The 21,245-nt window shown below is 41.5% G+C and overlaps 1 protein-coding gene across 1 annotated transcript in view; it reads right to left on the reverse strand.

Moving 5' to 3' along the window:
• Positions 1–21,245, reverse strand: part of pofut2 (protein O-fucosyltransferase 2) — a 44,327-nt gene that overhangs the window by 14,600 nt on the left and 8,482 nt on the right. The window contains exons 2-5 of the mRNA XM_061971827.1: positions 13,283–13,536; positions 13,069–13,213; positions 7,019–7,129; positions 6,844–6,910 (exon numbers count right to left, since the gene is read on the reverse strand). Of these exons, the coding sequence (XP_061827811.1) occupies positions 6,844–6,910; positions 7,019–7,129; positions 13,069–13,213; positions 13,283–13,536 (577 nt within the window). The remainder of the gene's footprint in view (positions 1–6,843; positions 6,911–7,018; positions 7,130–13,068; positions 13,214–13,282; positions 13,537–21,245) is intronic.

Genomic DNA, 21,245 nt, shown 5'->3' on the forward strand with positions numbered 1-21,245 from the left:
GTATTTTCCGCACCACAAGGCGCCCTGGGTTATAAGCCGCGCCTTCAATGAACGGCATATTTCAAAACTTTGTCCACCTATAAGCCGCCCCGTGTTGTAAGCCGCATCTAACTGCGCTAAAGGAATGTCAAAAAAACAGTCAAATAGGTCAGTCAAACTTTAATAATATATTAAAACCAGCGTGATGTGGGCGCGCATGGAGTCGTATATCAACATGGACGGAGCTGCGTGAAAAAAGCCACCCGGCCTCTTCGCGTAAACTTCCCTTAACCACTCGCTCATCTTTTCTTCATCCATCCATCCCTTCAAGTTAGCTTTTATGATGACGCCGGCTGGAAAGGTCTCTTTTGGCAAGGTCTTCCTTTTGAATATCACCATGGGTGGAAGTTTCTGGCCATTAGCATGGCAAGCTAGAACCACAGTGAAGGATGACTTCTCATTCCCTGTGGTGCGAATATTCACCGTACGTGCTCCCGTTGTATCCACGGTGCGGTTCACAGGAATATCAGTTGCTGTGAAATAGTAATCCGTGTGCGGATGGAGAGATTGCGTCTTTTCATGAACCGGATCCCTGACGCTTAGTAGGAGCCATTTTGTGGTCTTTACAGATGTAAACACACAAAGGAAATGAAACGTACGGTAATATCCGCGTGCTTTTTCTTCTTCTACGCGGGCGGGTGGTTGCTTACAGTAGAAGAAGAAGCGCTTCCTGTTCTATGGGGGCGGGTGCTTACCTTGGCGGTTGCTTGCGTAGAAGAAGAAGCGCTTCCTGTTCTACCGGGAAAAAAGATGGCGGCTGTTTACCGTAGTTACGAGACCGAAACTTTATGAAAATGAATCTTAATATTAATCCATATATAAAGCGCACCGGGTTATAAGGCGCACTGTCAGCTTTTGAGAAAATTTGTGGTTTTTAGGTGCGCCTTATAGTGCGGAAAATACGGTACCTTGATGTTGCAGAAAAAAGACCATATATTTTTTTAACCGATTTCCGAACTCTAAATGGGTGAATTTTGGCGAATTAAACGCCTTTCTATTATTCGCTCTCGGAGCAATCCGCCATTTTCTCAAACACCGAGTCAAATCAGCTCTGTTATTTTCCGTTTTTTCGACTGTTTTCCGTACCTTGGAGACATCATGCCTCGTCGGTGTGTTGTCGGAGGGTGCAACAACACCAACAGGGACGGATTCAAGTTGCACCAGTGGCCCAAAGATGCCAAAGTGGCAAGAAATTGGACCTTTGTTCCGCACACTTTACCCACGAAAGCTATGCTACGACAGAGATGGCAAGAATGTGTGGATATCCTGCGACACTCAAAGCAGATGCATTTCCAACCGTAAAGTCAAAGAAATCTGCCGCCAGACCCCCATTGAATCTGCCGGAGTGTGTGAGCAATTCAGGGACAAAGGACCTCGGTAGCACGGCAAGCAATGGCGGCGGTTTGTTCCCGCAGACGAGCGAGCTAAACCCCCTGGATGTCTTGGCTCACACCGTCCCTTATGCCACTGAAGATGATCAAGAGAAGAATATCGACCCTAGCTTCCCTGGCCTGCTGACATCAACTCCAAAACTGGACAGATCAGCTTTCAGGAAAAGAGCGCGGATGAGGGTATGTCTACAGAATATATTAATTGATGAAAATTGGGCTGTCTGCACTCTCAAAGTGCATGTTGTTGCCAAATGTATTTCATATGCTGTAAACCTAGTTCATAGTTTCCTTTAATGCCAAACAAACACATACCAATCGTTGGTTAGAAGGCGATCGCCGAATTGGTCCTCGCTTTCTCCCGTGTCGCTGGCTGTCGTGTCGTTTTCGTCGGTTTGGCTTGCATACGGTTCAAACCGATATGGCTCAATAGCTTCAGTTTCTTCTTCAATTTGGTTTCCGCTACCTGCCTCCACACTACAACCATCCGTTTCAATACATGCGTAATCTGTTGAATCGCTTAAGCCGCTGAAATCCGAGTCTGAATCCGAGCTAATGTCGCTATAGCTTGCTGTTCTATGCGCCATGTTTGTTTGTGTTGGCCTCACTATGTGACGTCACAGGAAAATGGACGGGTGTATATAACGATGGTTAAAATCAGGCACTTTGAAGCTTTTTTTTAGGGATATTGCGTGATGGGTAAAATTTTGAAAAAAACTTCGAAAAATATAATAAGCCACTGGGAACTGATTTTTAATGGTTTTAACCATTCTGAAATTGTGATGATGTTCCCCTTTAAAGAGCAGTTCCATAGGCAGCAAAACAGGCCCAGAGCATAATACTACCACCACCATGCTTGACGGTAGGTGTGGTGTTCCCCTTTACTCTTCCAAACATATTGCTGGGGATTGTGGCCAAACAGCTCAATTGTTGTTTCATCTGACATCACATGGGCAAAGATAAGACCTTCTGGAGGAAAGTTCTGTGGTCAGATGAAACAAAAATGGAGCTGTTTGGCCACAATACCCAGCAATATGTTTGGAGGAGAAAAGGTGAGGCCTTTAATCCCAGGAACACCAAACCTACCGTCAAGCATGGTGGTGGTAGTATTATGCTCTGGGCCTGTTTTGCTGCCAATGGAACTGCTGCTTTAAATGGGACAATGAAAAAGGAAGATTACCTCCAAATTGTTCAGGACAAGCTAAAATCATCAGCCCGGAGGTTGGGTCTTGGGCGCAGTTGGGTGTTCCAACAGGACAATGACCTCAAAAGTGGTAAAGGAATGGCTAAATCAGGCTAGAATGAAGGTTTTAGAATGGCCTTCCCAAAGTCCTGACTTAAAGGTGTGGACAATGCTGAAGAAACAAGTCCATGTCAACACATTTAGCTGAAGTGCAGCAATTTAGTGGTCAAGTGGTCAAGCAGAAGCTTGTGGATGGCTACCAAAAGCGCCTTATTGCAGGTCAACTTGCCAAGGGACATGTAAGCAAATATTAACATTGCTGTATGTATACTTTTGACCCTCACATTTTCAGTAGAGCCATAATAAATTCATCAAAGAAGCAAACTTCATGAATGTTTTTTGTGAGCAACAAGTATGTGCTCCAATCACTACATCACAAATAAATAAGAGTTGTAGAAATGATTGTAAAGTCAAGACAGCCATGACACATACTTGCCAACCCTCCCGAATTTTCCGGGAGACTCCCGAAATTCAGCGCCTCTCCCAAAAACCTCCCGGGACAAATATTCTCCCGAAAATCTCCCGATTTTCAGCCGGAGCTGGAGGCCACGCCCCCTCCAGCTCCATGCGGACCTGAGTGAGGACAGCCCTTCTTCATGACGGGAGGACAACTGGGTGACAAGAAATAAATCATCCAGACTAGAGATAAATTGTATTATTATGTTTATCTTACCTACAAATAAATGTATTTATTAATTAAAAAAAAAAAAAAAAAAAACTACATACATTTTCACTATATTTTGCTAAAAACATCAAAATTAATTGCATTTTTATTTGTATTTTTTCTGACTCCTTATTACATCCAGGCATTAGAACTATACATTAAAATAAACATATTTGAAATAATTAATTTTAAATTATCATAATAATTCACTTAAAATGACCATATTTAATTATTAAAATAATTGCTTGTTTATCAACAACTTTAGCATTTTAGTCATTACATTTTGAAGCTCTCAGAAGCCAAGTTATGTTATATTCCTTAATATTTATTTATGCAAGTTTGAAGTATCAATTACCTAAACACAGTTTTGTTTGCATATTTTCAGGATAAATATATATATATATATATATATATATATATATATATATATATATATATATATATATATATATACATACATACATACATACATACATACATACATACAGGTAAAAGCCAGTAAATTAGAATATTTTGAAAAACTTGATTTATTTCAGTAATTGCATTCAAAAGGTGTAACTTGTACATTATATTTATTCATTGCACACAGACTGATGCATTCAAATGTTTATTTCATTTAATTTTGATGATTTGAAGTGGCAACAAATGAAAATCCAAAATTCCGTGTGTCACAAAATTAGAATATTACTTAAGGCTAATACAAAAAAGGGATTTTTAGAAATGTTGGCCAACTGAAAAGTATGAAAATGAAAAATATGAGCATGTACAATACTCAATACTTGGTTGGAGCTCCTTTTGCCTCAATTACTGCGTTAATGCGGCGTGGCATGGAGTCGATGAGTTTCTGGCACTGCTCAGGTGTTATGAGAGCCCAGGTTGCTCTGATAGTGGCCTTCAACTCTTCTGCGTTTTTGGGTCTGGCATTCTGCATCTTCCTTTTCACAATACCCCACAGATTTTCTATGGGGCTAAGGTCAGGGGAGTTGGCGGGCCAATTTAGAACAGAAATACCATGGTCCGTAAACCAGGCACGGGTAGATTTTGCGCTGTGTGCAGGCGCCAAGTCCTGTTGGAACTTGAAATCTCCATCTCCATAGAGCAGGTCAGCAGCAGGAAGCATGAAGTGCTCTAAAACTTGCTGGTAGACGGCTGCGTTGACCCTGGATCTCAGGAAACAGAGTGGACCGACACCAGCAGATGACATGGCACCCCAAACCATCACTGATGGTGGAAACTTTACACTAGACTTCAGGCAACGTGGATCCTGTGCCTCTCCTGTCTTCCTCCAGACTCTGGGACCTCGATTTCCAAAGGAAATGCAAAATTTGCATGGTTGGGTGATGGTTTGGGGTGCCATGTCATCTGCTGGTGTCGGTCCACTCTGTTTCCTGAGATCCAGGGTCAACGCAGCCGTCTACCAGCAAGTTTTAGAGCACTTCATGCTTCCTGCTGCTGACCTGCTCTATGGAGATGGAGATTTCAAGTTCCAACAGGACTTGGCGCCTGCACACAGCGCAAAATCTACCCGTGCCTGGTTTACGGACCATGGTATTTCTGTTCTAAATTGGCCCGCCAACTCCCCTGACCTTAGCCCCATAGAAAATCTGTGGGGTATTGTGGAAAGGAAGATGCAGAATGCCAGACCCAAAAATGCAGAAGAGTTGAAGGCCACTATCAGAGCAACCTGGGCTCTAATAACACCTGAGCAGTGCCAGAAACTCATGGACTCCATGCCACGCCGCATTAACGCAGTAATTGAGGCAAAAGGAGCTCCAACCAAGTATTGAGTATTGTACATGCTCATATTTTTCATTTTCATACTTTTCAGTTGGCCAACGTTTCTAAAAATCCCTTTTTTGTATTAGCCTTAAGTAATATTCTAATTTTGTGACACACGGAATTTTGGATTTTCATTTGTTGCCACTTCAAATCATCAAAATTAAATGAAATAAACATTTGAATGCATCAGTCTGTGTGCAATGAATAAATATAATGTACAAGTTACACCTTTTGAATGCAATTACTGAAATAAATCAAGTTTTTCAAAATATTCTAATTTACTGGCTTTTACCTGTATATATGAAATACTTGACTTGGTGGATTCTAGCTGTCAATATACTCCTCCCTTCTTAACCACGCCCTGCCCCACCCCCGACCATGCCCCCACCCCCCACCTCCCGAAATCGGAGGTCTCAAGGTTGGCAAGTATGCCATGACATGATGTTCTTTACAAGTGTACGTACACTTTTGATCGCGACTGTAAGTATATGTATGTGTATATATATATATATATATATGTATGTGTGGGAAAAAAATCACAAGACTATTTCATCTCTACAGGCCTGTTTCATGAGGGGGGTACCCTCAATCGTCAGGAGATTTTAATGGGAGCATTCGCATACCATGGTTTATATAGGGCACAGAGTGGGTGGGTACAGGCTGGCGTAGGGGCGTGGTGATTGGCTCATGTGTTACCTAGGAGGTGTTTCCGTCTATGGCGGCATGCTGTTACAATTTCGCTGCGCCTGTTGAGGGATGACAGGTCTGGACGGTAAATAATAAACAGTTTCTCTTTCAAGCATAGGTTGCATCTTTTATTACCACTATTGTAAGGTGTGCTGGATGCAAGAATTTGCCATGTTATTGAATATTCAACATTATTATTATACTACAGCTGCATGAACAATATACGACAAATCATCTCAAACCACAACAAAACAATTGCAAATGAGCCGTTGACCCCCAGTCAGAGCGACTCCAAAACCAACAAAGCATGTAACTGTCGAAAGAAACCTGATTGCCCCCTCAACGGGGGGTGCTTACAAACATCAGTTGTCTACCAATCTAAGGTAATACGCAAGGACATTAACACATCCGACACATATGTAGGATTAACCGAGGGAGAGTTCAAAACCAGATGGAACAATCACAAGGCTTCTTTCAGGAACCAAAACCTGCGGAATACCACAGAACTCAGCAAACACATTTGGGACCTCAAAGACAATAATGTTGAATATTCAATAACATGGCAAATTCTTGCATCCGGCACACCTTACAATAGTGGTAATAAAAGATGCAACCTATGCTTGAAAGAGAAACTGTTTATTATTTACCGTCCAGACCTGTCATCCCTCAACAGGCGCAGCGAAATTGTAACAACATGCCGCCACAGACGGAAACACCTCCTAGGTAACACATGAGCCAATCACCACGCCCCTACGCCAGCCTGTACCCACCCACTCTGTGCCCTATATAAACCATGGTATGTGAATGCTCCCATTAAAATCTCCTGACGATTGAGGGTACCCCCCCCTCATGAAACAGGCCTGTAGAGATGAAATAGTCTTGTGATTTTTTTTCCCACACATACATATATATATATATATATATATATATATATATATATATATATATATATATATGTTAAAACTGCAATGTTGTTTTTTATTTAACTCAGGAAATGCCCAAAGAATGGCACAGGTGTAACATAAAGCAGTGTTGTGACTTACATCCCAGTAATCCTTGCCAGCATAGTGATCATGGAGGAGAGTCTCTGCTCGGTCAAGCATTACTGAGCTGCAGACGACACAAAACAGGTTTGACCAGCCAGCGCTAATGTCACTAATCCAAGTTCCACAGTGGGACTAGTGATGTCTGGCCTGATACAACACTTTGACGACTCACGTGGCTGAAATGTTCTTCTGCAGAACGGGAACCATGATGGAGGCGTGGCCTTGTGCCGACACACAAGTCACATTTGCAGCTCTTGTCTCTTCAAAGCCCCAAAACCAGCCTCTTGGAAGGAGACAAAGACAGGATGAGAGAGAAATTTCAAGGTGACTGTCGTGGACAAATATTCACTACCTCAGTTTCAGTATTGCGGTATCATTCATACGGGACGTTGTCAAGAAGGTGTGAATGTAGACGTCAGCCCCTTCAAATGTATTGAGTTAACAACTACATTCACTGGTATCATCATAGCAGTGATACAGGGTTGAGTTAACAACTATATTCACTGGTATTATCATAGCAGCGATACAGGGTTGAGTTAACTATTTTCACTGGTATTATCATAGCAGTGATACAGGGTTGAGTTAACTATTTTCACTGGTATTATCATAGCAGTGATACAGGATTGAGTTACCAACTATATTCACTGGTATTATCATAGCAGTGATACAGGGTTGAGTTAACTATATTCACTGGTATTATCATAGCAGTGATACAGGATTGAGTTAACAACTACATTCACTGGTATTATCATAGCAGTGATACAGGGTTGAGTTAACTATTTTCACTGGTATTATCATAGCAGTGATACAGGGTTGAGTTAACTATATTCACTGGTATTATCATAGCAGTGATACAGGGTTAAGTTAACTATATTCACTGGTATTATCATAGCAGTGATACAGGATACAGGATTGAGTTAACTACTACATTCACTGGTATTATCATAGCAGTGACACAGGGTTGAGTTAACTACATTCACTGGTATCATCATAGCAGTGATACAGGGTTGAGTTAACTACATTCACTGGTATCATCATAGCAGTGATACAGGGTTGAGTTAACTACATTCACTGGTATCATCATAGCAGTGATACAGGATTGAGTTAACAACTACATTCACTGGTATTATCATAGCAGTGATACAGGATTGAGTTAACAACTACATTCACTGGTATCATCATAGCAGTGATACAGGATTGAGTTAACTATATTCACTGGTGTTATCATAGCAGTGATACAGGATTGAGTTAACAACTACATTCACTGGTATCATCATAGCAGTGATACAGGATTGAGTTAACTATATTCACTGGTATTATCATAGCAGTGATACAGGATTGAGTTAACTACTACATTCACTGGTATTATCATAGCAGTGATACAGGGTTGAGTTAACTACATTCACTGGTATTATCATAGCAGTGATACAGGGTTGAGTTAACAACTACATTCACTGGTATTATCATAGCAGTGATACAGGATGGAATTAACAACTATATTCACTGGTATTATCATAGCAGTGATACAGGGTTTAGTTAACTATATTCACTGGTATTATCATAGCAGTGATACAGGATACAGGATTGAGTTAACTACTACATTCACTGGTATCATCATAGCAGTGATACAGGGTTGAGTTAACTACATTCACTGGTATCATCATAGCAGTGATACAGGGTTGAGTTAACTACATTCACTGGTATCATCATAGCAGTGATACAGGATTGAGTTAACAACTATATTTACTGGTATTATCATAGCAGTGATACAGGGTTGAGTTAACTATATTCACTGGTATTATCATAGCAGTGATACAGAGTTGAGTTAACTATTTTCACTGGTATTATCATAGCAGTGATACAGGATTGAGTTAACAACTACATTCACTGGTATTATCATAGCAGTGATACAGGATTGAGTTAACAACTACATTCACTGGTATTATCATAGCAGTGATACAGGATGGAATTAACAACTATATTCACTGGTATTATCATAGCAGTGATACAGGGTTGAGTTAACTATATTCATTGGTATTATCATAGCAGTGATACAGGATACAGAATTGAGTTAACTACAACATTCACAGTATTATCATAGCAGTGATACAGGATTGAGTTAACAACTACATTCACTGGTATTATCATAGCAGTGATACAGGATGGAATTAACAACTATATTCACTGGTATTATCATAGCAGTGATACAGGGTTTAGTTAACTATATTCACTGGTATTATCATAGCAGTGATACAGGATACAGGATTGAGTTAACTACTACATTCACTGGTATCATCATAGCAGTGATACAGGGTTGAGTTAACTACATTCACTGGTATCATCATAGCAGTGATACAGGGTTGAGTTAACTACATTCACTGGTATCATCATAGCAGTGATACAGGATTGAGTTAACAACTATATTTACTGGTATTATCATAGCAGTGATACAGGGTTGAGTTAACTATATTCACTGGTATTATCATAGCAGTGATACAGGGTTGAGTTAACAACTATATTCACTGGTATTATCATAGCAGTGATACAGGATTGAGTTAACAACTATATTCACTGGTATTATCATAGCAGTGATACAGGGTTGAGTTAACTATATTCACTGGTATTATCATAGCAGTGATACAGGGTTGAGTTAAAAACTATATTCACTGGTATTATCATAGCAGTGATACAGGGTTGAGTTAACTATATTCACTGGTATCATCATAGCAGTGATACAGGATTGAGTTAACAACTATTTTCACTGGTATTATCATAGCAGTGATACAGGATTGAGTTAACAACTACATTCACTGGTATCATCATAGCGGTGATACAGGATTGAGTTAACAACTACATTCACTGGTATTATCATAGCAGTGATACAGGGTTGAGTTAACAACTACATTCACTGGTATTATCATAGCAGTGATACAGGATTGAGTTAACTATATTCACTGGTATTATCATAGCAGTGATACAGGGTTGAGTTAACAACTATATTCACTGGTATTATCATAGCAGTGATACAGGATTGAGTTAACAACTACATTCACTGGTATTATCATAGCAGTGATACAGGATTCTGGCCATTATTATTTGTGTGCGGGTAGTTTATTTGTTCAGAGGCGTTCCAGAGCACTGTGTAATTCTACAGCAAATAGGCTTTGTTGTTGTGTTATTTGGGTGAAGAATAGATTGTTGATCCATTGTTATGTTGGGAGCATGGTAGGATGGTGTTCAGTTACTAATCATCTTGCTTTGTCAAATTGACCTTGTAATGTAATCTGTGATATTCCTACCTAAACAAATATTTTCTGAAATAAAGTTGATGTTGTTTTTTAACATGCTCTGGATGATCGTCCACAATTACAGGATGTTTAGCAGGCTGAATATTACACTTTATTGATCAATAGAGAAGGTTCGAACGTAGTCATGCAGCAATATGAATACCATTACCTAACTAATATCAGGAGCATTTATTCGGGCACAAATATCACCGATTACATTACCAGACATCTTTGACAATCAAATCATGATCTGGTATCTCAACATTAGGGGTGTAAAAAAAAAAGTGCTTCGAATTAATCGCGATTCTTAATCGATTCAGAAAAATGAAAAATCTATTTTTTTTTTACCAAAAAATCTGTCCTGTCCACTTTAGTAAAGTTTGGGTAAAACTCTATTACACAAAACCAATTTTCTTTTAAGTAATATAGAAATTAATCAGAGCTGTTTATCTATTTTATGGAGGAATATAGTTCATCATAGAACTGGCACCCAAAGTTATTAAAAAGGTATTGATTTTTAATCGAGAATCGATTCTTAATGGAATCGTTACTCCCAAGTATCAAATCGAATCGCGCGGTGCCCAAAGATTCACAGCCCTACTAAACATGGTGTAGCTCCTCTCCTCTGAATGCAGGTGCTCCTACAGCAGGAATACAAATTCAGCATTCCTATGAATACCATTAATTAACTAATATCAGGAGCATTCATTCGGGCACAAATATCACCGATTACATTACCAGATATCTTTGACAATCAAATCATGATCTGGTATCTCAACATTAGGGGTGTAAAAAAAAAGTGTTTCGAATTAATCGCGATTCTTAATCGATTCAGAAAAATCAAAAATCTATTTTTTTTTTTAACAAAAAATTTGTCCTGTCCACTTTAGTAAATATTTGGGAAAAACTCTATTACACAAAAACCATTTTCTTTTAAGTAATACAGAAATTAATCAGAGCTGTTTATCTATTTTATGGAGGAATATAGTTCATCATAGAACTGGCAGCCAATGTTATTAAAAAAGTATTGATTTTTAATCGAGAATCGATTCTTAATGGAATCGTTACTCCCAAGTATCAAATCGAATCGCGTGGTGCCCAAAGATTCACAGCCCAACTAAACAAGGTGTAGCTCCTCTCCTCTGAATGCAGGTGCTCCTACAGCAGAAATACAAATTCAGCATTCCTATGAATACCATTAACTAACTAATATCAGGAGCATTCATTCGGGCACAAATATCACCGATTACATTACCAGACATCTTTGACAATCAAATCATGATCTGGTATCTCAACATTAGGGGTGTAAAAAAAAAAGTGTTTCGATTTATTTATCATTTATCATTTAATCGCGATTCTTAATCGATTCAGAAAAATCAAAAATCTATTTTTTCTTTTACCAAAAGATCTGTCCTGTCTACTTTAGTAAATGTTCGGGTAAAATTCTATTACACAAAACCAATTTTCTTTTAAGTAATACAGAAATTAATCAGAGCTGTTTATCTATTTTATGGAGGAATATAGTTCATCATAGAACTGGCACCCAATGTTATTAAAAAAGTATTGATTTTTAATCGAGAATCGATTCTTAATGGAATCGTTACTCCCAAGTATCAAATCGAATCGCGTGGTGCCCAAAGATTCACAGCCCTACTAAACATGGTGTAGCTCCTCTCCTCTGAATGCAGGTGCTCCTACAGCAGGAATACAAATTCAGCATTCCTATGAATACCATTAACTAACTAATATCAGGAGCATTCATTCGGGCACAAATATCACCGATTACATTACCAGACATCTTTGACAATCAAATCATGATCTGGTATCTCAACATTAGAGGTGTAAAAAAAAAAAAAAGTGTTTCGAATTAATAGCGATTCTTAAACGATTCAGAAAAATCAAAAATCTATTTTTTCTTTTACCAAAAGATCTGTCCTGTCTACTTTAGTAAATGTTTGGGTAAAATTCTATTACACAAAACCGATTTTCTTTTAAGTAATACAGAAATTAATCAGAGCTGTTTATCTATTTTATGGGGGAATATAGTTCATCATAGAACTGGCACCCAAAGTTATTAAAAAAAGTATTGATTTTTAATCGAGAATCGTTTTGAATCGAGAATCGATTCTAAATGGAATCGTTACTCCCAAGAATCGAATCGAATCGCATGGTCCCCAAAGAGTCGCAGCTCGACTAAACATGGTGTAGCTCCTCTCCTCTGAATGCAGGTGCTCCTACAGCAGGAATACAAATTCAGCATTCCTAAAAAACACAAATAATGGCAAGACGCCAACGCACTGCAGGTAAATGTTTTTGTTGTCATGGAAAGTGTGTTTAGGTACTGTTTGTGTTGAAAAAACAATGTTAAAAAAAACTTAATTCAAGCCAACTAATTGTCCAGTCATGGCAACAACAACTTAAAAATGATCTGTTCAGGTTACATTTATTCATTATGAAAAATTACATTTATTTGCGATTAATTTTGAGTTAACTATGAAGGAATATTTAAAGTAAACACATAGACATTACAGTGTTTTGAAAGTGTGCATTATTTAAGTTAAATAGAGACTTTTATCGAGGCTAGAATCAATTACCCATGTTTGAAGTTAAAGTTAAATTACCCATGATTGTCACACCCACACCTAGTGGTTAAAGTGTCCGCCCTGAGATGGGTAGGTTGTGAGTTCAAACCCCGGCCAAGTCATACCAAAGACCAAAGACCAAAGAAGCAGGTAGGTAATTGTTCCCATGTTTATGGTCTTTGGTATGACTCGGCCGGGGTTTGAACTCACAAGCTACCCATCTCAGGGCGGACACTCTGCATTGTTTGCATGAATTTACGAACCATGTATAAGAGCCAATAAAGTTCCTAATTGGCGGTTTCACTACAAGACGTTAAAGGTGTGACAGATTTGTAGTGCTGGTGTGGCATTACCTGTAGTAGCCATGTTTGTCTTTGTTGTACATCAGCTTGTCCACGCACGGCCGCTCATCCACTTTCTCCTCCCATTTCCCATCAGTCCATCCCTCTGCGTAATTTTGCAGGACCACAACTCGATCAATGAACGGCCCTCCGTTCTCTAGAAAGAAACCATTCCAACAGAGTTTGTGATGTGGTTCAGGCCAGGTTGCTCCAGGAGAAATCTCACCTGCAATGAATTCTTCATACTCAATCACAGGAACGTTGGCCTGTAAGCTGCTAAGACTGAAGAAGTGGCTCCAAGGGATGCGGAGCTGGTGGATGTTGGGGCTCTGCCAGTGGTACAGGCGACCCCAGGGGGGCAGCACCAGGACCCAGTCGTCGCCGTGCTTCCTCAGAGATTTGACCAGGGACGCTACGCGGATATAAACATCTCTTCGCAGGTTGAAACCCTCCGGGGGGTTGACATCGTATAGAAGGTATCTGGGATACAAACAACAACAAACACTGTTTTCACACTTGCTGAACCTCTACGACCATTACGATCTCAGGTAGGGTTGCCAACCTCCCCCTATTTACAATCATCAATTCCGTATTGATCTGTCAAGGGACGCACTTTGTCCTACAGTCATTGTCTTACTGGAAAAATGAACAATAGTCTGAAAAATATCATTATATCTTTTTTAGCTGCTACAGACTGACTACAGACTACCAGATTACCCCCACCTAGACTACCAGACTACCCACACCTAGACTACCAGACTACCCACACCTAGACTACCAGATTACCCCCACCTAGACTCCCAGACTACCAGATTACCCCCACCTAGACTACCAGACTACCCCCACCCAGACTACCAGACCACCAGACTACCTCACCTAGACCAGTGTTTTTCAACCACTGTGCCGTGGCACACTAGTGTGCCGTGAGATACAGTCTGGTGTGCCGTGGGAGATTATGTAATTTCACCTATTTGGGATAAAAACATTTTTTGCAAAGCAGTAATTATAGTCTGCAAATGATGTGTTGTTGTTGAGTGTCGGTGCTGTCTAGAGATTGGCAGAGTAACCGTGTAATACTCTTCCATATCAGTAGGTGGCAGCGGGTAACTAATTGCTTTGTAGATGTCGGAAACAGCGGGAGGCAGTGTGCAGGTAAAAAGGTATCTAATGCTTAAACCAAAAATAAACAAAAGGTGAGTGCCGTTAAGAAAAGGCATTGAAGCTTAGGGAAGGCTATGCAGAACGAAACTAAAACTGAACTGGCTACAAAGTAAACAAAAACAGAATGCTGGACGACAGCAAAGACTTACTAAGGAGCAAAGACGGCGTCCACAAAGTACATCCGAACATGACATGACAATCAACAATGTCCCCACAAAGAAGGATAAAAACAACGGAAATATTCTTGATTGCTAAAACAAAGTAGATGCTGGAAACATCGCTCAAAGGAAAACATGAAACTGCCAAAAAAAAAATACCAAAAAAAGAGAAAAATACACCAAAATAGGAGCACAAGACAAGAAGTAAAACACTACACACAGGAAAACAGCAAAAAATTCAAAACAAGTCAGGGTGTGATGTGACAGGTGGTGACAGTACACCTACTTTGAGACAAGAGCTATAGTGATGCACGCTTGGTTATGCTTTAAAGTCACATCCAACAATTGTGACAACGACTTTTTACTGTCAACCGAGTTCATGATTCCTGCTGGTGGTGTGCCTCCGCATTTTTTCGACGCAAAAAATGTGCCTTGCCTCAAAGGTTGAAAAACACTGACCTACACTACCAGACTGAGCCAATCTCATTGCCGCTCGAGTTTTCTGCCATCTGTTTGTTCGGCCTTGCTAGAACCATCTTCTGGTAATCAGAGTCCAAATGGGACTTTTTAACCACAGTTTTTGTTTTAAAGAAAGGAACGATTGGGGAGTCGTGGTTTAACTCTTATCTTACTGACAGGATACAATGCGTCTCCCATAATAATGTGACCTCGGACTATGTTAAGGTAACGTGCGGAGTTCCTCAGGGTTCGGTTCTTGGCCCTGCACTCGTTAGTATTTACATGCTGCCGCTAGGCGACATCATACGCAAATACGGTGTTAGCTTTCATTGCTATGCTGATGACAGCCAACTCTACATGCCCCTAAAGCTGACCAACACGCCGGATTGTAGTCAGCTGGAGGCGTGTCTTAATGAAATTAAACAATGGATGTCCGCTAACTTCTTGCAACTCAACGCCAAGAAAACGGAAATGCTGATTATCGGTCCTGCTAAACACCGACATTTATTTAATAATACCACCTTAACATTTGACAACCAAACAATTACACAAGGCGAATCAGTAAAGAATCTGGGTATTATCTTCCACCCAACTCTCTCCTTTGAGTCACACATTAAGAGTGTTACTAAAACGGCCTTCTTTCATCTCCGTAATATCGCTAAAATGCGTTCTATTTTATCCACTAGCGACGCTGAGATCATTATTCATGCGTTCGTTACGTCTCGTCTCGACTACTGTAACGTATTATTTTGGGGTCTCCCTATGTCTAGCATTAAAAGATTACAGTTGGTACAAAATGCGGCTGCTAGACTTTTGACAAGAACAAGAAAGTTTGATCATATTACGCCTATACTGGATATACCTTTATATACCTATTAGAGATGCGCGGTTTGCGGACACAACCGCGGAGTCCGCGGATTATCCGCGGATCGGGCGGATGAAATTTAAAAAAATACGATTTTATCCGCTCGCGGGTCGGGTCGGGCGGATTAATTAGATTTTTTTTTTTTTTTTTTTGCGGGTGGCAGTTAAACCAATTGGTAAATATATATACATAGTTAAATGTTGTTACCCACATACGAAAAACGAGCAGGCACCTGCAGCATATGCCACAACAGAAGAAAAAAAAAGAAAAGAGATGGACACTTTTACGGAGCGGAGAAGGGACGCCTCGCCGGGGTCCGGGACCGAGGCCCCTTCCCCCGAGAGGGCCCCACCGGGAGCCGTAGCTGAGGCGATCCGCAAGAAGGGCCCGACGCACGTCCAGGGTCACCACCGCGCCCACCGCACCGACACCCCGCCTCGTCCGCTTTCGCCGCGGCCGGCGTCACGCGCAGCAGGTAAGCAGCTTACCTGCCCGCCACCCCCGTGGCCGGGGGCTCGTAACAGGGGTCTCACTCCGCGCGCTCCGCCCGCGCAGCTTACCTGCTTGCCACCCCTGTTGCCGGGGGCGCGTAACAGGGGTGGCAGTGCGCTCACGAAAGGGGTGGGGCTCACCCTGGTTGATATAGAGAGCAGGACGGTGGCCATGGAAGTCGGAACCCGCTAAGGGAGTGTGTAACAACCCACCTGCCGAATCAACTAGCCCTGAAAATGGATGGCGCTGGAGCGTGGGCCCATACCCGGCCGCCGCCGGCAGCGAGATGCGCTTGGAGGTGCGCTCAGCGCGGCTCCCATATGATTGCGCACTGGTGTGCGTCTGGGTCGTGACAGCGTGGCACGCGCAAGTCTGTGCTGCGTTGGATCAGTCTCCTTTCTTTAACAGGCAAAAGCTTTATAACCTCACCATACCTGCCAACTTTTAAATCAGAAAAACCTAGTAGCCAGGGTCCAAGGGCCGCAGGCCCCGGTAGGTCCAGGACAAAGTCCTGGTGGAGGGTTCAGGGCTTCGCCCCCCGACGCAAAATGATTATTAGCATTCAGACAGGTTAAAATGTTGCTAAAACCATCACTTTTCTATCAGTCACAGTGACTTTTCAAAACAAAAATATTACAGCAAAAATCATATGGGTTGATTGACATGTTTATTCTGTAAGCTAACTGCAATAGTTTGAAATTATTTTGACAGTTAATGCCAGTTATCCTGTCAACCTTTCACAAGACTTCAATTTGTTAATTGAAAGTATAAATAGTATAAACACTTTTAACAGTATGTCGTGCTGTGAAATACAGCTGACAGGATGGCGCACCAAACACGAAGCAAGGCCAAAGTGCATGCATGGTGCAGGAGAACAAAGGACTTCTTTCATTTAAGGTTTGTGATAAACCATCAAACTCATTCGTTAAAAGGACTCTATAGTAATATAAAGCGAATTTTTCTGGACATTATCATGCAAGAAAAGTTTATTTTTGGGATCGCGATCACCGCGTAATGATTTTTAAAGGTTGCATTACATTATTAACTGTCCCATGTGATCAGCCAGTGCGATTGGAAGTCCATGCTCAATTATTGCCTCCGTAAATAAAACTTCGGCATTTATCACATCCAAAGAATCTGTTTGGGCGACGAAAAACGTTGAAAGTTTTCCACTTGTATCGCTAGCAACGGCATTAGACTTGTGTTTTTTTGTCCCAACGTGGTCTTTTACATCGCTAATTCCTCCGTGTCCGATCGAAAAATCTTGTCTGCACAAGGTGCAATTCGCGTAGTTTTCACCCTTTTTTTTTTTTTTTTTAATGTTAGATATATAACAACGGGCGGATGGCGGGCGGATGCAGTTCTGATCAAACGTTACATCGGGTGGATGGCGGATGGTTGACGACTTTCTGCCGCGGTTGCGGATGAAATAAATTGCCTATCCGCGCATCTCTAATACATATATACATATATATATACCTATACTGGCTCACCTGCACTGGCTTCCTGTGCACTTAAGATGTGACTTTAAGGTTTTACTACTTACGTATAAAATACTACACGGTCTAGCTCCGTCCTATCTTGTCGATTGCATTGTACCATATGTCCCGGCAAGAAATCTGCGTTCAAAGAACTCCGGCTTATTAGTGATTCCCAGAGCCCAAAAAAAGTCTGCGGGCTATAGAGTGTTTTCTATTCGGGCTCCAGTACTATGGAATGCCCTCCCGGTAACAATTAGAGATGCTACCTCAGTAGAAACATTTAAGTCCCATCTTAAAACTCATTTGTATACTCTAGCCTTTAAATAGCCCCCCTGTTAGACCAGTTGATCTGCCGTTTCTTTTCTTTTCTCCTCTGCTCCCCTTTTCCTTGAGGGGGGGGGGGGGGGGGCACAGGTCCGGTGGCCATGGATGAAGTGCTGGCTGTCCAGAGTCGGGACCCGGGGTGGACCGCTCGCCTGTGCATCGGCTGGGAACATCTCTGCGCTGCTGACCCGTCTCCGCTCGGGATGGTGTCCTGCTGGCCCCACTATGGACTGGACTCTTACTATTATGTTGGATCCACTATGGACTGGACTCTCACAATATTATGTCAGACCCACTCGACATCCATTGCTTTCGGTCTCCCCTAGAGGGGGGGGGGGTTACCCACATATGCGGTCCTCTCCAAGGTTTCTCATAGTCATTCACATCGACGTCCCACTGGGGTGAGTTTTTCCTTGCCCGTATGTGGGCTTTGTACCGAGGATGTCGTTGTGGCTTGTGCAGCCCTTTGAGACACTTGTGATTTAGGGCTATATAAATAAAGATTGATTGATTGATTGATTGAGTTTCGGAGATCGTTTTTGTCCGCCGGGTAAGCTACAAGTGGCTATCACGTCATGGAGGAGCATGCTAACCCAGCAGCCACGAGACATTACAACGACATTGACAACTCAAATACAACGTTGAAACAACATGCTTTTTAATGACCTTTAATCAATGTCAGGTTGTGACGTTGATCTAACATTGAAATGTGGTCATTTCCCAACCAATATTTTACAATACAAATAAAACGTTGAAACAACATGCTTTTCGACAACGTTTAATCAATGTTAGGTTCTGACGTTGATTTAACATTGAAATGTGGTCATTTCCCAACCAATATTCTACAACACAAATACCGTATTTTCCGCACTATAAGGCGCACCGGATTATTAGCCGCACCTTCAATGAATGGCATATTTCAAAACTTTGTCCACCTATAAGCCGCACCGGACTATAAGCCGCGCCTACGCTGCGCTAAAGGGAATGTCAAAAAAACAGTCAGATAGGTCAGTCAAACTTTAATAATATATTAAAAACCAGCGTTCTAACAACTCTGTTCACTCCCAAAATGTACGCAAATGTGCAATCACAAACATAGTCAAATTCAAAATAGTGCAGAGCAATAGCAACATAATGTTGCTCGAACGTTAATGTCACAACACACAAAATAAACATAGCGCTCACTTTCTGAAGTTATTCTTCATTCGTAAATCCTTCGAATTCTTCGTCTTCGGTGTCCGAATTAAAAAGTTGGGCAAATGTGGGATCCAAAATGGCCGGTTCCGTCTCGTCGAAGTCATCGGAGTCAGTGTCGCTGTTGTTGTCCAGTAGTTCTGTGAATCCTGCCTTCCGGAAAGCCCGGACCACAGTTGTGACCGAAATATCTGCCCAGGCATTTACGATCCACTGGCAAATGTTGGCGTATGTCGTCCGGCGCTGACTGCCTGTCTTAGTGAAGGTGTGTTCGCCTTCGGTCATCCATTGTTCCCACGCCGTTCGCAGTCGTGATTTGAATGCCCTGTTGACACCAATATCCAGCGGTTGGAGTTCTTTGGTTAATCCACCCGGAATGACGGCGAGTGTTGTATTTGTGTGCTTCACTTGTTTTTTGACACCATCTGTGATGTGGGCGCGCATGGAGTCGTATATCAACATGGACGGAGCTGCGTGAAAAAAGCCACCCGGCCTCTTCGCGTAAACTTCCCTTAACCACTCGCTCATCTTTTCTTCATCCATCCATCCCTTCGAGTTAGCTTTTATGATGACGCCGGCTGGAAAGGTCTCTTTTGGCAAGGTCTTCCTTTTGAATATCACCATGGGTGGAAGTTTCTGGCCATTAGCATGGCAAGCTAGAACCACAGTGAAGGACGACTTCTCATTCCCTGTGGTGCGAATATTCACCGTACGTGCTCCCGTTATATCAACAGTGCGGTTCACAGGAATATCAAAAGTCAGTGGAACCTCGTCCATGTTGATAATGTTCTCTGGCCGGATCTTTTTTTCAGCTATCTTGTTTTTACAATATGCACGGAAAGTAGCCAGCTTTTCTTTAAAGTCTTTAGGCAGTTGCTGTGAAATAGTGGTCCGTGTGCGGATGGAGAGATTGCGTCTTTTCATGAACCGGAAACACCAAGAAGCACCACCTTTAAAATCATCCAGGTGAAGTTCGCTTGCTAGCGCTGTTGCCTTCATTGGAATAGTGATGGTGCTGACACTTCTGCTTGCTGCTCTCTGCTCAACAACCCACTGTTCCAGTTTGTCCTCCAACAGTTGCCATCTTGCTTTGTTCCCTCGGAAACTCTGTTTTGTCTTCTTTACCTGGCGCAGGTCATCTTCTTGCTTCCTCCACCTACGCACCATTGATTCATTTATGTTATATTCTCTTGCTGCTGCTCTATTTCCGTGTTCTTCGGCATGACTTATTGCCTTAAGTTTAAATTCTGCGTTATACGCGTGTCGCTTAGTAGGAGCCATTTTGTAGTCTGGTCTTTACAGATGTAAACACACAAAGGAAATGAAACGTAATATCCGCGCGCTTTTTCTCCTTCTACGCGGGCGGGTGGTTGCTTACAGTAGAAGAAGAAGCGCTTCCTGTTCTATGGGGGCGGGTGCTTACCTTGGCGGTTGCTTGCGTAGAAGAAGAAGCGCTTCCTGTTCTACGGGGAAAAAAGATGGCGGCTTTTTACCGTAGTTGCGAGATCGAAACTTTATGAAAATGAATCTTAATATTTATCCATATATAAAGCGCACCGGGTTAAAAGCCGCACTGTCAGCTTTTGAGTAAATTTGTGGTTTTTAGGTGCGGCTAATGGTGCGGAAAATACGGTACAACGTTGAACAACATGCTTTTCGACAACGTTTAATAAATGTTGGGTTGTGATGTTGATTTGGCCATTGACATTTGGTCATTTCCCAAGCAACAACATGGATCCAACACTGGACATCAACGTTGTCTCAGTTTACAAATACAAGTATTTTGCAACGTTGTTAAGAAGTCCGTTTTAAACAACAAGTAGGTATAACCAACGTTGTATCAATGACTGGTGCCTGCTTAGTCATTCAACAACTCTGCTCTCTTGTTGTTGGTAAAAACAATGTCTTGTTCTCAAAACACTAGTTGTGTGTCCGAGTTGTTGAACATAAACATAATGTGTCCAACTTTACCGTAGGGCAGGGGTGTCAAACCCTCTTTTACAGTTACGGCTTGTAATAGCAAATAATATATACATTTGATTATTGTATCTTTTT

Source organism: Nerophis lumbriciformis, linkage group LG13 (genome assembly GCF_033978685.3).
Source record: "Nerophis lumbriciformis linkage group LG13, RoL_Nlum_v2.1, whole genome shotgun sequence".
In the NCBI taxonomy this organism is placed as follows: domain Eukaryota; kingdom Metazoa; phylum Chordata; class Actinopteri; order Syngnathiformes; family Syngnathidae; genus Nerophis; species Nerophis lumbriciformis.